The 21146-nt window shown below is 44.6% G+C and overlaps 1 protein-coding gene across 1 annotated transcript in view; it reads left to right on the top strand.

The window, feature by feature from the left end:
* SNTG2 (syntrophin gamma 2) overlaps positions 1–21146 on the top strand; it is a 1272125-nt gene that overhangs the window by 968053 nt on the left and 282926 nt on the right. The window contains exon 14 of the mRNA XM_086925639.1: positions 15438–15509. Within this exon, the coding sequence (XP_086781765.1) occupies positions 15438–15509 (72 nt within the window). The remainder of the gene's footprint in view (positions 1–15437; positions 15510–21146) is intronic.

Here is a 21146-nt window from a genome sequence, read left to right as displayed (position 1 = left end):
ACATGACCTCGGCAGGCCCACCACTGCTCTCGCAGCCGCGTTCTGGACGCGCTGCAGGCGGACAATCTCAGCTTGGTTAGCTCCCAGCAGGAGCGAGCTGGCATAGTCCAGCCGGGAGATGATCGTCGCTTGGATGACCAACTGTCTCGTCGGGGCATCGAAAAATTTAAGCACCGGCCTCAGTCCGCGCAGAACACCAAAGCAGCATGCTGCCACTCTCTTAGTGTGGGTGGTAAAACATAAGGTGTGGTCGAGCCATACTCCCAGGTTTCTGAGCTCCATCACCGGTATGGGGGCAGGCCCGAGCTCCTGTGGCCACCAATTGTCCCCCCAGCAGTCCGTTCCTCTTCCCACGATCATCACCTCGGTTTTTTTTGCGTTCAGCTGGAGACAGTTGTTATTCATCCAGCTGGCCACCTCTCTCAGCCCATCTCGGAACCTGGGGGCATCCAGTTCGGCGTCCCCGCTGATCGTGACCGCTAGCTGTGTGTCGTCGGCATATGAGATCATAGTAAGGCCCCACTGCCTGGCGACATCAGCCAGCGGCCGCACGTAGAGATTGAAAAGCGTGGGACTCAGCGAGGAGCCCTGGGGGACCCCCAGGTCCAACTGATGGAATTTGGACTGGAAAGGAGGGGTGGTAACGCAGAAGGAACGATCGCTGAGGAAGGAACGGAACCACTGCAGAGCGGGGCCACAAATGCCAATGTTCTCCAGGCGGTGTAGGAGGATGCGATGGGACACTGTGTCAAAGGCAGCGCTAAGATCTAATAGAATAAGCGCTGCCATTTGACCTGCATCCAACACACTCCGCAGATGTTCCAAGATGGGATCCGAGAAACAGCTAGCAGCAGCGCCTAGAGGACTAAGAATAAGGAATTACCATTAGGGCCAGAGAAGCAGCTGCAGCACTGTCTAGAAGACTTCGAATGATGAAATATCACTTAGGATCAGAGAAGCAACTGCAGCTCTATCTAGAGGACAAAAAATGAGGAATTACCACTGGGACCAGAGAAGCAGCTAGCAGCACTGCCTAGAGGACTAAAAGTTAGGAATTAACACTAGGACCAGAGAAGTATCACTGTCTAGAGGACAAATAATGGGGAATTGCCCCTGGGACCAGAGAAGCAGCTTGCAGCAGTGGCCATAGGACTAAGAAAGAGGAATTACCACTGGGAACAGGCACGCTATTGCAGGACTGCCTATAGGACGAAGAAAGTTAAATTACCACTCGAAATAGGAACACAGCTGCTGCATTTGTGACGAGATACAGAACAAGATTTACAGCCCTGTTTACTGAAATGGAGCAATAGAGTTCTGAGCGAGTGAAACATAATGCTAAAAACAAAAAACGGTATCAAAGGGAGCTAGCAAGTGTGGTAAATATTTAATTACCGTCCTAATTTCTATGCAGGTAAGTACTCAAAAATAAAATAACTCAATCGGAAAGAAAGACGCAGAGTCCGTGGTGTTAGAGTTCTTAGGGGTTTTATTCCTTAAAAAGGAATGGTTCTCGAACCGGATATCGGGTTCCTGACACCACTGGGGTTCAGGAAGGGATAGAGCATACTTTATTGATAATACATGACTTTTATACTTAAGGCACATAATGGAAACCAATACAGTAGGCGTAACAGCTGAGAGAAACGAGATAAGAGCACACATGTGTTAGTAATACGTAATCAGAAGGCGTGAACTAGGCGTGAACACAGAGGTGTGTGCTAGAAACGTCACATGAAAGTGTCACAAGTGGGTGGGTACATAGCAGTCTTGCAATGCCAGCATAAATCTGAGGTCTGGATGCGCGCGCAGCTGCATGACGTGTGATTGACGTAAAGCTGGGGGATGCAGGGGACTTGACATTTACACTAGAGGGAAGAGACAGAAGTCTGGCATGTCAGATCAACTCGTTCCTATATCATATCTGATATCTGATGTTTGGGAACCATATTATCTAGAAGGAAAGGTCTCTTGGGCAGAGGCTATCCTATACTTGACTATGAATACGTGCATATGTGCCTACATGTCTGAGTGTAAAGCGAGGGGGCCATGGGCCTACCATGGTAACGGGAGCTGTGAATTACTTGTCTGGAGACAGAAAGGCCGGGCCCTTTGCTCTGCAGCTGAGAGGTTGTTTATCTATTCTGCTGGACTGGAATGTGTTTTCGGGAAACTGAGCTTGGCTATACTGATAATGTGAAGGTAAAATACTGTCTTTGGCAGGCAAGCAGGCCGAGCCAGGCCCCGCTCGCCTCGCAGGGAGTAGGACAGAGTTCACGGGGGGGGCATCCCACGCTGCAGTTTCAGGAGGCAGAGATGACTTTGAGAAAAGGCTCGATGACAGAAAACAGGGCCTGGCTCGCACAGAGCCAGAAATACGTGAAAGTGCACCATACAAAGACGGTGTCATGGCATACCTAGGAACGGAATATCCGACCCATTCAGAGTGGATCTGAAAGAGGACAGGTTAACGTTGGACGCAAATGTATTTGCGTCTTCATAGCTGGCACAGGAGGGAAGTTACATGCACTTTAAGCTCGTACATGGAGACGGTGGGGTACACGTTAGGGAACATTTCTTGACAATAAAATGTATATTTCCTCATTCCCTCCTTGTTCCCTACGGACCCTTCATGATATATCAATCTTCATTAATCCATTTATTTGTGTAGTTAGCATCATCTGCTCATCCCTTTTCACATGGGATTTAGAACGTTGACTTGAATGGGGAGTGCAGGATGTGGCGCACAAGCCGCAAATCGCTGGCCCACATTGTAAACATAGACAGCAACTGAATACTATAAGTAGTATTGTTCCAAGGAGTGACAGTATTTTCCATCCCCAAGCTGAAATAGTAGTCCAGAGCCAACCGGACCAAGTCCAAGTGCCTGGATTCTGATGTATCTGACTAGCTATCTTATGGAGACGTGTAATAGCCTTATACACGGACAGAGCATTATCTGGAATGAAAACACAGCAAGCTGACCCGAGGACCTTACAAGCTCCTCCTCGATCGGCTAGTATGACGTCAATAACAAGACGATTTTGAAGAATGACATGTCTCATGGCAGACTGTTCCTCAGTCAAGTTACCTAGGGCGGAAGTAGTCTCTTTCACTACTGCTTCGAGAGTTCTGGTCAAGTGACGGATAGCCTTACTATTAAAAATAGCACCTAAATAGGGAAAGAAACCTTTATTGAAATCTGTGTACTTTTCCCATGCTGTCTCAGTATAGTCGACAATTGGGAGTTCTCTTTTTGGTCTGTGTACTAGACGGGAATTTCTATGATAATCAGGTGGAGCTAGGAAAACAGGTGGCAGTAAGAATCCAATGTAACAAGTCCCATCCCAATCTAGAGGCAAACGTATGTATGCTGTCTGACCACAAATGAAATAGGAATGACGTGTAGCTTTGAATGTGGACTTGCCCTTATCACTAAATTCGACTACAGTAGTACATTTACTATGACCCAGGTGTATGGAACCCTTCTTTCTGACACATAATTCACCTTTGACTGGTAGTACTGGCATAGTGGGCAAGTCTGGCTCGGTTTCGGATTCAACATTCAGAATCATGAGGTTAAGTGTAAAATTTCCTAATCCATATACTTCATTTTCTAGATCAGTCCCTGTCCTTTTGGGAAGTCCCTCTTTGTCAGGATAACATATGCTATGCAAAACTGTGTTCAGGTTTCCCCATACCCAGTTACCCTGATAAACTACGGAATCTGAATCTAAGGAATTAATCAAACTAAACCAGGCGCCACATGAACCATTGTGTGTGAACGGGTACGGGAAGAGGGGCAGAACTCCCCCGTATTTCTGGTAGGGAGGGAGTCGGCCACATATCCAACAATTAGTAGCGTTGCTGGCCTGATGAGAGTGATGTAACATACGAATGAATGTATTGTTGCGCAGCGCAAGTCGGTAAGACAACTCGTGAGGGGGTAACTCACTAAAAGAATGCTCGGCAGTGTTATTAGAAGAAGAATGTGCATGTGTAGCAATAGGAAAATAGATATGCAAAATTATACTTGTGACAATAATCGTAAGACTTAAAGAAAACATAATCCATAAGGTAACAATACAGTAACTTTTGAGAGATTTGCAATATTGTTGCTTCTTGATCTGTTTCTCTCTATCTCTCTCTCTATTGGGGTCTAGGGGATACATGTCAGAAACTATTTAACCGATTCACCTAGGGGAGGACTTAAACAATTAAACTGTCTGACTTGCTAGACCGCAACTTTAATTTATACTCTTCTTGCGGAGTTTTCTCTACCAAGGGAAGTTTAGAGTCACTAGAATCTGGGCAGTCCTTTGAGGGGGTGGAAGAGTCAGTCTCTGGCAACAGTTCATTACATTTTTTAATATGACTCGTATGAATCCACCCCTTGCGGCCCTCAACCTTGATTGCAGTCCTCGTGGTCAGAAGGACAAGCTTCGGCTCCTGCCAACGGGGCTCCAGCGGACTCCTCCTATCGAAATTGCGTATCAGGACAGTATCTCCGGGACGGACATCGTGTGGCTTCACATCAGTGTTGTCGGGAAAGGCTGCGGCAACTTGTGAATGACATGATTGGAGTGCAGACATCAAGGAGGCAAGGTAATCTGTCAGCATATTACAGTCAACATCGGTTATTTTTTTAGGCATGGGCGTCCCCCACATATTTGGTGGCCGGCCAAAGACCACCTCATACGGGGATAGTCCTGATCTCGAATGTGGGACCATTCTCATATAGAATAGTGCAACTGGCAGGGCGACTATCCAGTCGACCCCTTTCTCTTTACATATTTTTGCAAGACGCGTTTTCAGTGTCTGATTGTGCCTCTCTACAAGGCCAGCTGCCTCGGGATGTCGGACGCAATGGAATTTCCACTGATATCCTAGCAGGAGTGAAACCTGCTTCATGAGCTCGGATGAGAATGGCTGTCCGTTATCTGAATACACGATACGAGGCAAGCCGTACCGTGGGAAGAATTCTCGAACCAGCTGCTTGGCAGTGGTCGGGGCAGTGTAATCTGGGACTGGATATGCTTCGGTCCAACGGGAAAGTGCACAAACAACTACGAGGACTTGAGTACTTGAATCCTCGACAACGTTCCATCTGGATATAATCCATCTGGAGGACTTCAAAAGGGTGATCGGGAGGATGAAATCCACCTTGCTCTACAGGGACGCTTTTACCTGGATTGAACTGACAACAGATCATGCAAGTACCCACTTTCTGTTTTGCTGCTGCTCGTAAATGTTTGTTGAACCAGAGATTCTGTAAACTGTCTAACATAGCTTTTTCTCCCAGGTGTGCTGGGCTATGTGCTGTATTTATTATGACTTGAACCATAGAGTCGGGGAGAAACCATGTAGATTTTCCCTTCGTCATCCATCCCTGATCTGTCTGGATCCCTCCTAATTCAGTCCATTTCTTTATTTCATCTGGAGTAGCATGTGTCTGAATATCGATTACGTCTAGTGTGGGATCCCTAACTGTCATACAATGTGTCGGCACTATTGTCTTTGTCACATCAGTTGTCTGGGTGTGAGTCAATGCTGTATGTTTTGCTGTTTGGTCTGCCAGGTCGTTACCCTGGGAAATAGAGTCTGTAACTTTAGTATGTGCTTTACACTTCATGATGGATATGCCTGAAGGCAGATGTATTGCTTCTAACAGTGCTTGAATGAGGGGACCGTGTTGGATCTTGGCACCGTGAGAGGTCAAGAAACCTCGTTCTTGCCATAACACTCCGAAGTCGTGTACGACTCCGAAAGCATAACGTGAATCTGTGTATATGTTAACATTTCTGTTCTTGGCTAGTATACAGGCTCGGGTCAGAGCGATAAGCTCTGCTGCTTGAGCAGACAGTGTATCGATACGATGTGTTTCTTTGACTTCAGTTTCAGTGGTCACTGCATACGCGGCCACTAATTCTCCTGTGCTTGTTCTCATACATGAACCGTCCACGTAAAGTGTCAGGTCTGGATTTGTCAGTGCAACGTCTGTTAAGTCTCGTCGGGGCTTGGTTACTGCATTAATGATCTCTATACAATCATGCGGGGCTGAATCTGTCATAATCGAGGGTAACAATGTTGCAGGATTTAGAATGTTACAGCGTCTGATTTCTATGTGTGGCTGGAATAGCGTAAATTCATAACCTGTCAGTCGTGCTATAGTCAGGTGTTGAGTCTGTGTTCGGTTTAGAAGGACTTCTACAGAATGTGGAACTTGTACTGTCAATGGATGTCCTAATACTATTGAGTCGCTTTGTCTGATTGCTAGGGCTGTCGCTGCAACTGATTTTAAGCACGCAGGCAGAGCCTGGGCCACTGGATCCAATGTACTTGAAAAATAAGCACAAGGCTTATGTGAACCTGCTTGATCTTGTGTGAGGACAGACAACGCTGTACCATCACGTTCTGTAACAAAAAGTGTAAAAGGTTTGCTGTAACATGGTGTCGCTAAAACTGGTGCTTGACATAAAGCTTTTTTTAATTCCTCAAAAGCCTGTGTATGTTCCTGAGTCCAAGGGAGGGCAGTCGAAGTCGCTGCCTCCTGTGTTGTCAACTGTATCAGCGGTTTAGCTAGAAATGCATACTGTGGAATCCATTGTCTGCAGTACGAGGTGAGGCCTATAAAGGCCCGCACTTCCTTTTGTGTCTTGGGTTGTGGTAACTGTGCAATTAACTGAACTCGATCAGGTGTGAGCTGTCTTCCCCACTTGGACAGAAAGTGCCCAAGGTACACCACTTGCTGAACACAGTATTGTAGCTTCGAAGGAGACACCTTGTGTCCCTTGTCGGACAGAAAATGTAAAACTGTCCGTGATGCTTGTTCACATTCGGGTTCACTTCGTGCGGTGATCAGCAGATCATCGACGTACTGTAGTAAGGCAGTGTTAACTGGCATTTGGATACAGTCAAGTTGTCTTTTCAGTGCTTGGCTATAGATGCTGGGGCTTTCTGTGAATCCTTGAGGTGCGCGTGAAAATTTGAAACTTCGGCCATTTAAACTGAATCCGAAGAGATATTGACTTTCTGGATCAATGGGTACATTGAAGAAGGCGTTCTTGAGGTCAATCACAGTAAAGAACGTCGCTTCTGAATCAATAGCAGTCAATAAGGATGAGATGTCGGGAACCACAGGATACTGTGGAACAATGCATTTATTCAGTTCTCGTAAATCAATCACCAGCCGATATACTGGCGGTGCATTGGGATCAGTACGTTTAAGAATCGGAATGATAGGGGAATTACAGATATTGGAGTCGGTTTCTACGACCACTCCTTGGGCAATGAGCTCTTCAATGATTTCCAGTAAAGCCACTACAGCATCGGGTGGTAACTTGTATTGTCTGATTCGGGGTAAAACAACTCCTGGTTTGAGGGTAACACGGTATGGTGTGATGTGCATACAACCTACATCGGTTGGGCCTTGTGCCCACAGGTGTTTCGGTACATTTTTTAATCTGACATCAAACTCTCGTAATACATAGTGACCCTTAAAGTCACGTAGAAAAAGTCTAACTCCCTCCGGAGAACAACATATCACTGCTCCTAGAGCCTTCAGAGTCTTGATACCTAGCAAGTTTTCTGGACATGATTTCGTTAGTAACAAGTCTGTAACACGTGATAATGGACCTACTGCTAGGGGGACGGGTTTCGATACTTCATTTACAATAGGCTGTCCTGAAAAACCAAGGGAAACATTCTGTGAGCCTGATAGGGGTGCCCCTGGAACCTCATCATGACTGATCGTTGTGCGGCTTGCCCCTGTGTCAATTAAAAACTTTCTGTCTTTTCCCAATACTTGACTATGTACATAAGGACCCTCTTGATCTACAGGAATCTCAATAAGAGGCAAGCCAACCTCCCTCTCTAGGCTGTTTCATGTGTATCGCTGATAATCGGGATAATCAGATTGGGCATACTGGTACATCTGCTGTGAAACTTGCTGCGTCGCGGCAATGGGTTGTGGCTGTGATACCGCTGCGGTCTGTACTGTATGTGGTGGAGCATGCACAGGCTGTATATTCTGTGAAGTCTGTTGCTGGACCTGGTCTTGTCTAGGCTGACGCGGTCTTTCTTTAGTTTTACCTGTTGATATATTGTGTTTCAGGACTGGACATTCGTTCACATAGTGACCTGGTTGTTTACAATAGTTGCATGTCCCTTTAACGGGAGCTGCTGAATTACCTGTCTGGGTCACACCCTTTCTCTGACCGTCGGCTGGAACCGACTGGGCCACTAACATTTTCATTTTCGTGTCTTTCATACGTCTCTGTTCGTGATCCTGTTCTTCTCTAATTCTGTTCTCGTGATATTGTAACATTTGTAACATCTGGGATGGCGTTTTTGCTTGCCATGTACTTTCGACTTTATATACACGGTTCTTAACTTGTGTCAGGGAATTCTCGACTAATTTTGTTACAAAAAGATGTGGGTATGACTCGCTACCTGGTTTCAGGCCACTATTAATAATGAAACATTTCTCGAATCTTGAATAGAAGTCACTAGTATCTTCATCGTGTTTCTGTTTACAGGCTGAGATCGCGTCCCAGTCTTCCTTTTTGGTTGTCAATAATCTTGGCAAAACCTGTACTATTAAACCTGGTAATGCTTTAGCTTTGTCCCCAAGGCCTAGTCCTGGAGTACGGCCTTTTTCCTCGTCTTCTATTTCAGTCCAAATAATCTTTTTATCTCCCACCTCCCATTCTTTTTCCTTGAGTTTCTCGTAAATGCCGGTGGGCAGCAGTACTTTTAACAATTTCATAATATCCGTATACGTGTAATCTCCCATGAGTAACATGTCCTTAAGTTCTCGGTGAAAACCTGCAGGGTCTTTATCGTGACAGGGTACTAGTTTCTTCATTTCTAACAATTCCAACTTTGTTAAAGGTGTGTACACAAACACACGTCTCAGGGTATTATCGTCATTCATAACTGGGTGTACTTCTCGTAAAGGATTCTGCCTGTCAAAATGAAACATTTTTCTTTCTGGGGGCGGAGCTGAAACATATTGTGGGCCTAAGAAAGCGTTATATCTGTGCCGTTGTTCTAGAATTATTTGAATTAACTTGGTACTTAGGCCTCTCCATCTATTCATAAGTAGTGCTTCTAATGTATCAGGTAAGGGACCTGGATCAGAATGTTGATGTCTGTATAACGTGATGAGATGCTGAATCATGTACATACCAGCTAATTTCTGCTCGTCTGGGGAAAGGTTCAAAAATGTCTGTGCTACTGTATCATCATTGTATGTGCTAGGATTGTCAGCCCATAGTACTGCTGACCGGGCTAGTTCTTGTTCATCCATAGAATTGAGTACATGGTACCCCATTCGTTCTTGAAGAATTTTATCGGTACTCTGAAACAGATATTCAGGAGAACTTGTTTTTGATATGCCAGAGAGAAAAACTCTCTTGCTTTCTGGACGGATGCCTTTCTTAAGGTAATTTCCCTTACCCACATACGCTATCATTTCTTTAGCCGTGTCAGATTCTTCAGGTTCGCCCTCCTCGGAGGAGTCATTCCTGTCGCTATCTTTTTCCCTTTCTTGTTCCTTTTCGTGCATTTCTATTACTGCTTTTCTGATTCTTTTGTACATGCTTGCTATACAACTCTGTTTATCATGGTTTCCATCGGCTATATTTTGACCCCACTTGTTTAGTGCCTCCATCTCGTCCTTGTCTACTCCAGGCCTGTCTCGTTCTCTTATTAAGCAATTTATGAAGAAACGTAATATACAACCTTGAGTGTCAACTTTCTGGTGAGCCAGGGCCTCTTTAATACTTTCAGGATCTTCCCCAGTCTGGATAAAATGATATATTCTATCTAGGTGTTCAGTCATTCCTGGAAATAACACTAGGTAATCTGCAACTTTTCGTAAGCGTAGTGATGCTAACAACATTCTATCTTCTTTACCGGGTACTGGATCGTATCTGCAAATTGAAAGGGGTTCTTTAAGCATGTCGTAACTTGGTGTTCGGGGTGTACGTTGCTTCATTATGTCCCTAAGGTTTAATCTGTGAGTTTGTGGCGGAGTCTGGAAACCTCCTGTCGCACCTCCTGAGGCGGAGGCTTGAACATTGTTTGTCTGTGGAGTCTGTATGTGTGTCTGAACTTGTCTCTTACTAGGATGAGGCCCAAACGGATTTAGTGTATTAATCTTAGATGTGGGAAGTGGTGGAGGAGCAGGTGGAGCAGGCTGTCGAACGGGTGAACTTTGTTGTGGTACTGGCTGGACATTGTCTTGGAATGGGTTGCCACCTCCGTCACCGTCAGTAGGCGGTACGTGGGCACGTGGATTGGTGTAAGCGGGAGCTACATCGTCTAGATAGGAAGCAAGGAATATGTCTTTGGTGGTCCTGTGACTTACTTTAGTTGGAACCAATGGTGGCGGCAGATCTTTCGGTATTTCTGAAGTGGCCTTAGGCAAACCCTCGGCCACTAAATACATGCCATTTGCAAGAGTGTTTCGCATGCGGTCTACTTGTTCTGCTTTTACTCGGATCCCTTCAGTAACTAATTCGTTTTCTCGGACTTCATCCGACTCTTCTCTATGTTTTTCTTCTTTTCGGAGTGCTTTTTCGGCACGTTTATGTGATTCTTTACGCCACAATTCTATGGCATCTTTCTGGGATTGTCTGGCTTTCTTTTTCCATAGCGCTTCCTCTACTCTCATGATGCACTCGGCATCCCATGTTCCTGTAACGGGCCACCTGTGTCTCTCTTCTAGGTGCTTGGTATAGTCGGCCCATAAATCTAGGTACAGTATGGCATCTAAGCCATGCTTATGGTACATAAAATTTCCAGGAGTGTCCCTAGGTGGGACAGGAATTTCTTCCTCTAGTATCCCTTTCCTAGTTCCTATCTGTCTTAATTTATTGAAAAACGGCATCTTGTTACTTGGTACTGGATACTCGATACTTGTTACTTACTCTGAACACAGCTAGTTACACAAAAACACAGTAATGTACATCAAACAGTCACTCATACCACGACATTAATCACATGAAACATTTTGGACACATATGGACTACCCTTGATACTAGATGTACTGCTAAACAGTACAGATACACTTGTCAAAAACAGTGCAAGAACTTGAATGCCTGATGTACTGCTGAACAGTACAGATACACTGTCTAAAACAGCGCAGACCGTGTTTGTGTACCCAAACCCGTCTTTACCGGATACATAATAATGCACCCGTCTAGATGCGTCCCCAGCAACGGTACTCACCGGGAAGCACGGAACAGGAGGCCTCGGAAAACTCGACTGGACTGGACCGGACTGGACTCGACTCGACTCGACACGTGAATACTTCGGAACTGGTGGGCCTCTTGACACCTCGGACCTTGCTTCTTTCGGCTAGGCTCTGGTCGGGATCCTCCGCACTCCTCACCGCCTCGTCTGGGAGCTGATCGCAGTCTCCGTCACCTCCGTAGGCCTGAGGGAGATACAGGAAATCCTGCGGGTACGCGTAGTTGTCCGTCTTGACTTATGACAGGGGGCAAAGGCTGCAACGCACCAACCGGCGCGTGGGGTGGGGGAGGGGTCCCTATTCGGGCGCCAAATTAATGTGGTAAATATTTAATTACCGTCCTAATTTCTATGCAGGTAAGTACTCAAAAATAAAATAACTCAATCGGAAAGAAAGACGCAGAGTCCGTGGTGTTAGAGTTCTTAGGGGTTTTATTCCTTAAAAAGGAATGGTTCTCGAACCGGATATCGGGTTCCTGACACCACTGGGGTTCAGGAAGGGATAGAGCATACTTTATTGATAATACATGACTTTTATACTTAAGGCACATAATGGAAACCAATACAGTAGGCGTAACAGCTGAGAGAAATGAGATAAGAGCACACATGTGTTAGTAATACGTAATCAGAAGGCGTGAACTAGGCGTGAACACAGAGGTGTGTGCTAGAAACGTCACATGAAAGTGTCACAAGTGGGTGGGTACATAGCAGAATCTTGCAATGCCAGCAGAAATCTGAGGTCTGGATGCGCGAGCAGCTGCATGACGTGTGATTGACGTAAAGCTGGGGGATGCAGGGGACTTGACATTTACTCTAGAGGGAAGAGACAGAAGTCTGGCATGTCAGATCAACTCGTTCCTATATCATATCTGATATCTGATGTTTGGGAACCATATTATCTAGAAGGAAAGGTCTCTTGGGCAGAGGCTATCCTATACTTGACTATGAATACGTGCATATGTGCCTACATGTCTGAGTGTAAAGCGAGGGGGCCATGGGCCTACCATGATAACGGGAGCTGTGAATTACTTGTCTGGAGACAGAAAGGCCGGGCCCTTTGCTCTGCAGCTGAGAGGTTGTTTATCTATTCTGCTGGACTGGAATGTGTTTTCGGGAAACTGAGCTTGGCTATACTGATAATGTGAAGGTAAAATACTGTCTTTGGCAGGCAAGCAGGCCGAGCCAGGCCCCGCTCGCCTCGCAGGGAGTAGGACAGAGTTCACGGGGGGGCATCCCACGCTGCAGTTTCAGGAGGCAGAGATGACTTTGAGAAAAGGCTCGATGACAGAAAACAGGGCCTGGCTCGCACAGAGCCAGAAATACGTGAAAGTGCACCATACAAAGACGGTGGCATGGCATACCTAGGAACGGAATATCCGACCCATTCAGAGTGGATCTGAAAGAGGACAGGTTAACGTTGGACGCAAATGTATTTGCGTCTTCATAGCTGGCACAGGAGGGAAGTTACATGCACTTTAAGCTCGTACATGGAGACGGTGGGGTACACGTTAGGGAACATTTCTTGACAATAAAATTTATATTTCCTCACAAGTGAAGTCAAATTTCTAATATTCTACTTTTGTGACTGCTCAACTCGATCTTCAGTGCCCCAGACTCTGTAGATCATAAGTAAAAGCTAAGGTGCGAAGGGGAGAACACGGACAAATGGTGGGTGGGAGGGGAAAGCAGTAACACTGGTCATCTGCTCACATTTGCAACATTTTCAGAGCAAAAGGCAGTCAATCAGAAAAAATTGTATATGAAATAAACTGAAATCGAGAGAAGCTAAATGAGCCCTGTACCATGACCAGTCACTATGGGAGGGAACAACAGACCAAAAGGAGGGACAAATGGGCATGATTTACCATTCAAAAGTAAGGATTTTAGAAAGGCACCCGGATCAACCAATGACAAGTGATGGCCTGGCTTAAAGCTTATTTACTAAGTACACCATGCCTGACAGAGTAGGGCGTGCATGCTGCTAGGCTCGACCTAAAAAAGGAAGGTTGCATGTAAAGGGTGCTGGAAGTGAGGCATGGTCTCACCACTGCAGTTAGTGAGTAGAGGGATTAAGAATGTAATAAGATGATGGATTTGAAACTTGCTTTTTCAATCCCCACAGAAGGTATGATGTGCTCAGAGTAATTCAGGTATTAGCTTCATTGAAACACTGCATCAAAAAAAGGTGTGGGTGTAGCATCCTAGTACAAGGCATCATTCTAAGGAATGTCACTTTTATCCCGTAACTGTTGTATACAGACATGAAGCTGTGCTCTAGTTAGACAGTTTGCCATCCTCCTTTTCTCAGTTAAAAAATGAGCACAATAAATGCAGCGGGGCATATCAATAGTTTCTATGTATTTTCTAAAATGTATCTTTCCTAGTTGATGGTAGTTGATGGTAGCATAGAACGTTAATCGGGTTACCTCTTCATAATGAACAAATGGTGTGGGACCCAGTTGGATGAAAAAAGTGGGCGATCTGCAAAAGATGTGTGTTTTGCATAATGAAGGGGGTGGCTTAACCATTCAAACTAAATTTCACATAGAGTTTCTTCCTACCCATGTTTGTATGATACAACCATGCATGCCTAAACCATGCATGCCTTAAGAATCCGGTACGAACTATGACCTCATCTTTACTACGCATGCCTTTACCATGTATGCCATTAAAACTAATTTAGTTGTAAGGACATGTTTGCTAAAGGGATATGTGTGGTAAATTGCATATCCTAGCCAACCTGCTCTGCGCCCTAAAACCTCATACCTCAACCCTGTAATCCACCCTGTCCCAGCACTTACAACTACCCTTACCCCTCGCTCTAAGCCCTAACACTCAGTTGCTGCCCCGAAAAACTACCCTGACTGCCTTACTCTGAGCCCTAAAACTGACCTCGTCCTGCACTTAAAACTACCCCTTCCCCTCCCCTTGCCTTGAGGCCTTAAACCCTGCTTCATGCCAAAAACTACGCTGACCCCTGCCGCCCGCTCTGAGCCCTAAAACTGAGCCTCCCCTTAAAACTACCCCTTTCACTTCCCCCCGCCCTGATGCCTAAAGCACTGATAACTGCCTGCCCTGAGGCCTAAAGCCCTACCCCTATCTTAAAACCTACCACCACATCTAAACAAATCCTCCCAAAACTCCAGCCCAGCCCCCCTTCCCTGGTCGTGTCTGGAGGTTCTTGTCCCAGTGCTTCCTGTTCCTCTCCCAGCCCATCTGGACATCTAGACTGCTGTCTGCCTGAACCACTCATATGTGTGGTTAATGCAGATGCATTGTTTGGGCAAGCATTGTTCGGCTTGCAGTGAAACAGCACACGTGGCTCAGCCTGCGTTGTAATGGCCATTTCCCCCTACCCAAATATTTACATAGAACGGTGCTGCGGATGTGACTAAGTTCCACATATGCACCATGTAAGAGCTATACTCTACATGAGAAAAAAGTACAGAAACATCATCCTAAGCAAACTAACTCTCTCATATGTGATGTAAAATTAGGTGAGGCATGTGAAATATAGACAGGATAGACATAGATCATTTTAACGTTTTTTTACACTCGTCAGAAATCCATCAAAATTTGTTCTTGTAAAGTTAGGGATATGAATACAGAGTCCGAAAAAGGCCCGTTTCAATTCCATGCTTAATTATTACCAAGTCTAGGACCCAGAGAGACCTGGCCCACTTAAAGCTCTGTTGGGACCACACTCGTACGGTGGAAACGACATCATCCTTCCTCATCTCTCTGCATGTCACGCTTCCCTTTGAAAAACTGTGTACTGAGAAATCGTTTCCCGTTAAGGGACAGTATATCTCGGTATATCAGAACCATGATGGGCTGCATCAAGTCATGTAAAAATGTATGTCAAGTGGCATATCGTCTGCATGAAATCAAGGGCTTGCATTAAGGTAAGGGTAAGTATTCTACTGCAGCATTTCTCTCAGCTCCAAGGGACCCTGGGGATCAGGAGCCTGAGCTGGAACATAACCATTGATCCTCTAAGATAACTCTCTCTGAGCCCCGGGCCCTGTCGCTTCATCTTTAGATGAACTGTCACCTAGCTCATGAATGTAAGAATCGGTAGCAACACTTCACAGGCGACTTGGTGCATGACAATCTTTGAAATTGAAATAAGAAATCAATTGCAATGAATTCTAATGAATTGTACTTTCTATATTTCACAGGTAAGCACTTTGGACTGGGTGCGCGCTGAAAAAATCTATAACCTCTGTGAGGTTATTTTTAAGGTTCATAAGGTACGTATGAAGTTTGTCATTTCATGATTTTTTAGCCATCATAAAACATTTTTTAAGCGTCATATTTCAAAAAAGACAGCATTGCATTTGGATTCTTCCGAGGTACCCTGATATTGTTCCAAAATTTCCTTTTAAATGCGTAAAAAAAAGACTTCATATAATTGCACTTACAAACACAGATCTGAGGGATATATTGGACATTTTTGCGAGCATCTTATTCATTATCATAGGAAGAACAACTATATTACAATTTTAAAACGAATGCATTTTTTTAATTGAAATGTTTAAGTACGTGCGCTATGCACACTACTTACAGACGTAGTACATGCAAGTGTTTAGAGAAGGAACAACCATAGGCATGACAAGTGGAGAAGTGTGGCTCAGGGGTTACAGGCGGCAGACCTGGAAGCTGAGATTGGGCCTGGACCAGGGTTCAATTCCCCGCCTCGGTGGGTCTTGGGCTCAAAAATTCCACGGACTCGATAATTCTCGCTCCGGTGCCTTCTCGACTCACGGATTCACACTCTGCGACTCTGGGCACTAGCTTGCTTAATCTCCACAACAGCCCCTCGCGGGGGGGATACCTGGCTTTCACCTTGTGGATACCCTGCCGGGTTATCTCACAGGGGAATACCAGGACGGTTACCTAAGCAAGCGCTTAGATACCGACCTCGGTCAGTGATTTGTGCTATATAAATACGTTTACAAGATGTGTAAAACCAAGGTATAGTTTCTCACATCTTTGAAAAGCTGTGTGGAGATTATATTCACCCTTTCTTTGACACAGCACTGTGTGTGCACTACACTATGGATACAATATGCTCTGAAGCATTTACTCACTCATTCTTAAGGTGTACAACACCCCTAGCCTTAGTTTTTAAAGTAATTTACATTGCCAGACGTCACTAGAATGGCACAAACGCGCAGATGAAGTCAATAATAGGTACAGAAAACAAGAGGTAAGTGGTGCTTGTAGCATTGCTCTGCTTTGTCCTACAGAGAACAAAATAGTAAAATAGGCACCTGAAAGCTGTTTGTAGGAACATCACCTTGACACCTCAAAAATAGCTGACTCAAGGAGACAGAAAACTACATTACTGATTGGCGGAAAAGAGATTCAAATTAGAAGAGTTGTAAATCCCTCTCAGTGAGGTCACAAAACACCAAGATAAACTTTTGGGTTACATGCTTAAACCTTTCTTAACGGTTGCAAATCACGTGATTCACAAAATCTCAGGCTCTGCTACTGCAAAACAGTGAGCTGAAATGCACAAAAGCCATTTTGCGAGTTGGAAAAGTATTTTTGACTAGCAAAATTGTCTTTCGAAATTATTTATAAACTGCAAATAGGAGCAAGTGTGACATGTTTGTCTACCTCCTATTTGCAATTTGGAATGCAATGCAGCAGTTGTTTGTGATCACAATTGTGGTTATAAACCATTTATCATTTACCAACACCTAACATAAGGCTGGGACAGCTTGCACCTTGTGGATTGTGGAAGGTGACCTCAGGTGAAGTAGACACTAGTATAGGCACCGCTAGATGCCACTCCCTTTTTCACAGATGTAAGAGTCCAGGTGCAGTTGCAGGGTGGTTGGAAGTCTTTTATGTCACTGTGACTTTAGATCAGGAGGTCAGCCAGCTAGCCCATGGAGTAACTCTGGGTTTAAGTATTGCAGGCCCAGTCTTTTTTTACCCAGGCAGGGTGAACACCAGGCAACAGGGTAGCATAGGAAACTAGAAGTTCAGCAAAGCACCAGTCCAACAGAGTAGTAGTCCTTCAGCAGCACGGCAGTCCTTCTTCATGCAACAGTCTTCACAGGTCCAGAAGTATAGTTATACCTACTTGGGCTTTTGAAGTGGGCAGACTTCAAAGACATGTCGTTGAAGTGCACAGAGGCCCTTCCTCCGTGCCCTGGCTCCTAGCTCAATACATGGGAGGTATGCAGCCCCTTGTATGGGGGCAGCCTATTCAGGTGTAAGTGAGGCTGGGTCGAGCTCCTCCCTCCCATCCTGCCAGGATGGCCCATCAATTCACACCTAAGCTCCCATTGTGTGTGGCTGTCTAAGAGGAAGGCTCAAAGCCCAACTCTCATCTATCCCAGACATGTGATCAGAGACAGGCAGCAGGCACCAAAATAGCTAAAGTAAGAAAATGCCAACTTTCTAAAAGTGTCATTTTCAGAACTGCAATTTAAAATCCAACTCAATCTTAAGTTTGGATTTTAAATTGTGATTCTAGAGACACCAAACTTGAAAAGTCTTTAGCTTCACCATTGGGAATTACACATAAAATGTAAAACGGTAATGCCAATGTTATCCTATACCAGAGATATGTCTTGCTCTAGTGAACAATTACTTTGAGAGTTTTTCACTACCAGTACATGTAAATCTTAAAGGTGCAAGTCCTGCCTTTTAAATATAGGACAGCTTGCCCTCTGGGTTGTCCAGTGTTTTCCTTTGGGGTGATCTATACATGTAAAAAGGGAAGGTTTGGGCCTGGCAAAAGCTTTATTTTGCTGGTTAATATATAAGATAAATAAAAGTAGGGCTAACACACATCCCTGTACATCCACAAATTAGTAAAGTCATATATGCCTGGACAGGCAATGAACTAGCAAGATGGCAGAGAAGCAGAGTGGGGTACAGCCCCACTTGCAACTGAATGGGCTATGCTCTGCACTCACCCAAAGGGCTTGTCATCCCTCCATTGTTCATGCAGCAAGATTGGAGCCAGGCCAGTGGAGTCAGGAAAATTCAAGCACTTTAAAGGGAGCTCTTTAGAAACTTCTCCCACTTCAAAGAAGGCACCATGTATAAAAAGGGGACCTTCAAACACACTCTTCAATTCACTTTATGGACATGAAGGAATCTCAGAGGACTATTGCTGTGACCTGATGTGTACTCTACACAAATGCTTGCTGCACCTGGAAGGACTGCTTTGCTGCCTGGAGACATCCTTGAACCATCTTAGTTGTGCCTTGCTGCTTGAGCTTTGTTTCATCACCAGTACCCAAGACAACTAGAGTGACTGCAGTAGCTAGTTAGCTGGCCTTTTGTTTAGAGTCTCAGACATAGAAAATGCTCCTTCCACCTTGAACCTGCACATGTGTTGCATAAACTATGGTCTGGCATTGCTCTACAACTTTTGCTTCCCCATCCTAACTGAACTTAGTTCAATGCACCAGTATTGAATGTGAAAACAGGTTATTTTAGACAAGCAAAACTCCACTTAATACATTATTAAAGAAAATAATTGTTTTTGGGTTGCAATCCATGGAAGGGAATCAGAGACATCACAGTAACAGAAACTCTGTTTCGCTCTTCACAGTATCACACACACACACACAGAGCACTAAGAAGAATACACACTTTATCTAAAAATATGTATTACAACATGGTGAACCTGTTTCTTGGTACATCTAAAATAATCACACAGGACATCATAAAACAGCCTGAAGGAACTTTGCAACCAACAAGAATAAAATTAACATTTCTAACATGGATAAAATATTATCTAAAAGCATAAAACCCTAAATCTACTCCTACGTGCTAACCTAGAATATAGTATAGCATATAGTAGAGCAACTTGTGAACTAGACATTCATGGATGAAGTGGTGCACTGCATACCTTGTTATCAGTAGAGCTGCTGAGGAAGTCTTCCCTGCAAAAGGCAAACATGCACTGCAGTAGAAGCTCTCCTCAGGGACTCAGCACTAATTAGCTTCAGGGAGGATGCATCAATTTCTCCAAAAGCTGGCATAAACCAAAATCGTCTTAAGGTGGTATCTTGGAGGATATTCTGAACTGAATGGCCTCTTTACCTAAAGGGCTGAATTGTGGTCCTTAAATACTGAACATTTATATGGAAGGAACACCTCAGGCTCTGACATACGTTTAGGAATGTGATGTATAGATTATAGGCTCCAGAGAAGGGGCCCTAGACATACCTCTAAACATGAGAAAAAGGAGGTGTTAAATCGATTTGAATCCGTTTGATAAACTATCTATGGATGTTTCATGAGGGTCTTGAGGCAGTGATAAATGAACACTTGTTCCAGACTGCATGCCTCATCAGTTGTTATGTCTGGGTCATTATCTGAACACCTTGGCACTCTCTGTCCTCTTCTCAGTTCAACAATGATTACATCAGATATGTTGTAGTGTCATGTGGTCTGCACAAGGCCCGTTGTTGTTTTCCATGTGTAAGCCTAACTGTGCACGACACAGGCCGCATTAGCTTTGCACACATTGCTATATAAACACTTTGCTTTTGTGCCACATTACATTTTCACAGAGAACCTGCAGTTGTTTTCTCGTTTTGTTCTTTCGTGAGATTTAGTCTGAACAGCAGGCAAGGTCAAGCAACAATGTCTCTTGTTATTTTGTTTTGTTCAGGCACTCACACCTAGACACAACACAGAAATGCAGCTGTTTTTTATGAACATGTAACCATTGTCATATAGGTATGCACAGCAATGTAACACCCACAGAGACACAGATATTTTCTAAGATGATATCAAGCTGTATCTGGGATATAGAACGTTCATCTGTGTATGCTTAGGTATGGGGGTCTGCTACTAAACGCAGAGCTCTTTCCTGTATAATTGGTTTGCTTCTGTAGGCGGGGAGGAGGGTTTGTCTATTCTGTTGTATAATATGACAGAGCTTTATATACTCTATGGTCCATTGAAAATGCTGCTGATATTTTTACTAGGCAGTTGTTTTCTGATTGTGGCACGTATACTGCATTCTAGACCAAGATAGTTTAAGTAAACATTTCAAACTTACTTTATGTATCTGTCATATCTCATTGTGGACAAGTGTGTGAGCAAAAGGGGGTGTATTGTCACAGTAATCCCTGAAAGGGGCGGGAGAGTTGTGTTCTTGGGTTTCAATTCACTTGTCTCTCTGGGTACAGGTAGGAGGGCAATTGGGATACTATAGCTAGTCGGACGTGGGCTCATGATACTGAGGTAGGATGGTGACTCAGTTCCTATCTACTAATGTTCTATGGTCCCAAGCATAATTCTGTTCCTGAGCAGAATCCCCGCAACATGGCACAGCCAGTGTTTGGTCTAGTACTTATTTTCGGGAAACCCTGAGTAGTGCTTGTACTTGTCCACAACAACCTTGCACTGTTCTGTGGAGATGTCCGTGGTGCTTGGGACTTATCCTCCACATTTTTTAGGACACCTAGTTTTGTTGGTTTTTCAGGCTTGAAAGTTAAAAGTATTATACCATCTATTGTGCTGCATTTTTGAATCATTTGGTATTTATTATGGCCATTGCAATTGGGGCAAATTGCTGCCCAGCAGTTACTCAACACTTACTTCAGCATGGTGTCCCTAATGCGAAAGCTTCTGCTGTTTTTGTGACTGAGGCGGGCGCAGCGTACTGCTTTGAAATTTTTCTTTCTGGGTCACCTTTCCAGCTATCAATGCTAATTATCATATGCTTCATACTTATACTGCTGCTGCCACACTGAACACTTGTCAATGTGATGCACTTCTTGAAATTCCTCTTCCAGTCTGGGAACACCAGACTTGGCTTAATGGCGCCCTTCCCCATGCCCCCGGCATTGTTTGTAGGGGCTCTTTAAGTATTGAAGGGGCTACCTGGCCTAGTCTTGCAG

Source organism: Lissotriton vulgaris, chromosome 6 (assembly GCF_964263255.1).
Source record: "Lissotriton vulgaris chromosome 6, aLisVul1.2, whole genome shotgun sequence".
NCBI lineage: Eukaryota > Metazoa > Chordata > Amphibia > Caudata > Salamandridae > Lissotriton > Lissotriton vulgaris.
The sequence above is the reverse complement of the archived record's forward strand: the minus strand, read 5'-3'. Positions and strand labels throughout refer to the sequence as shown.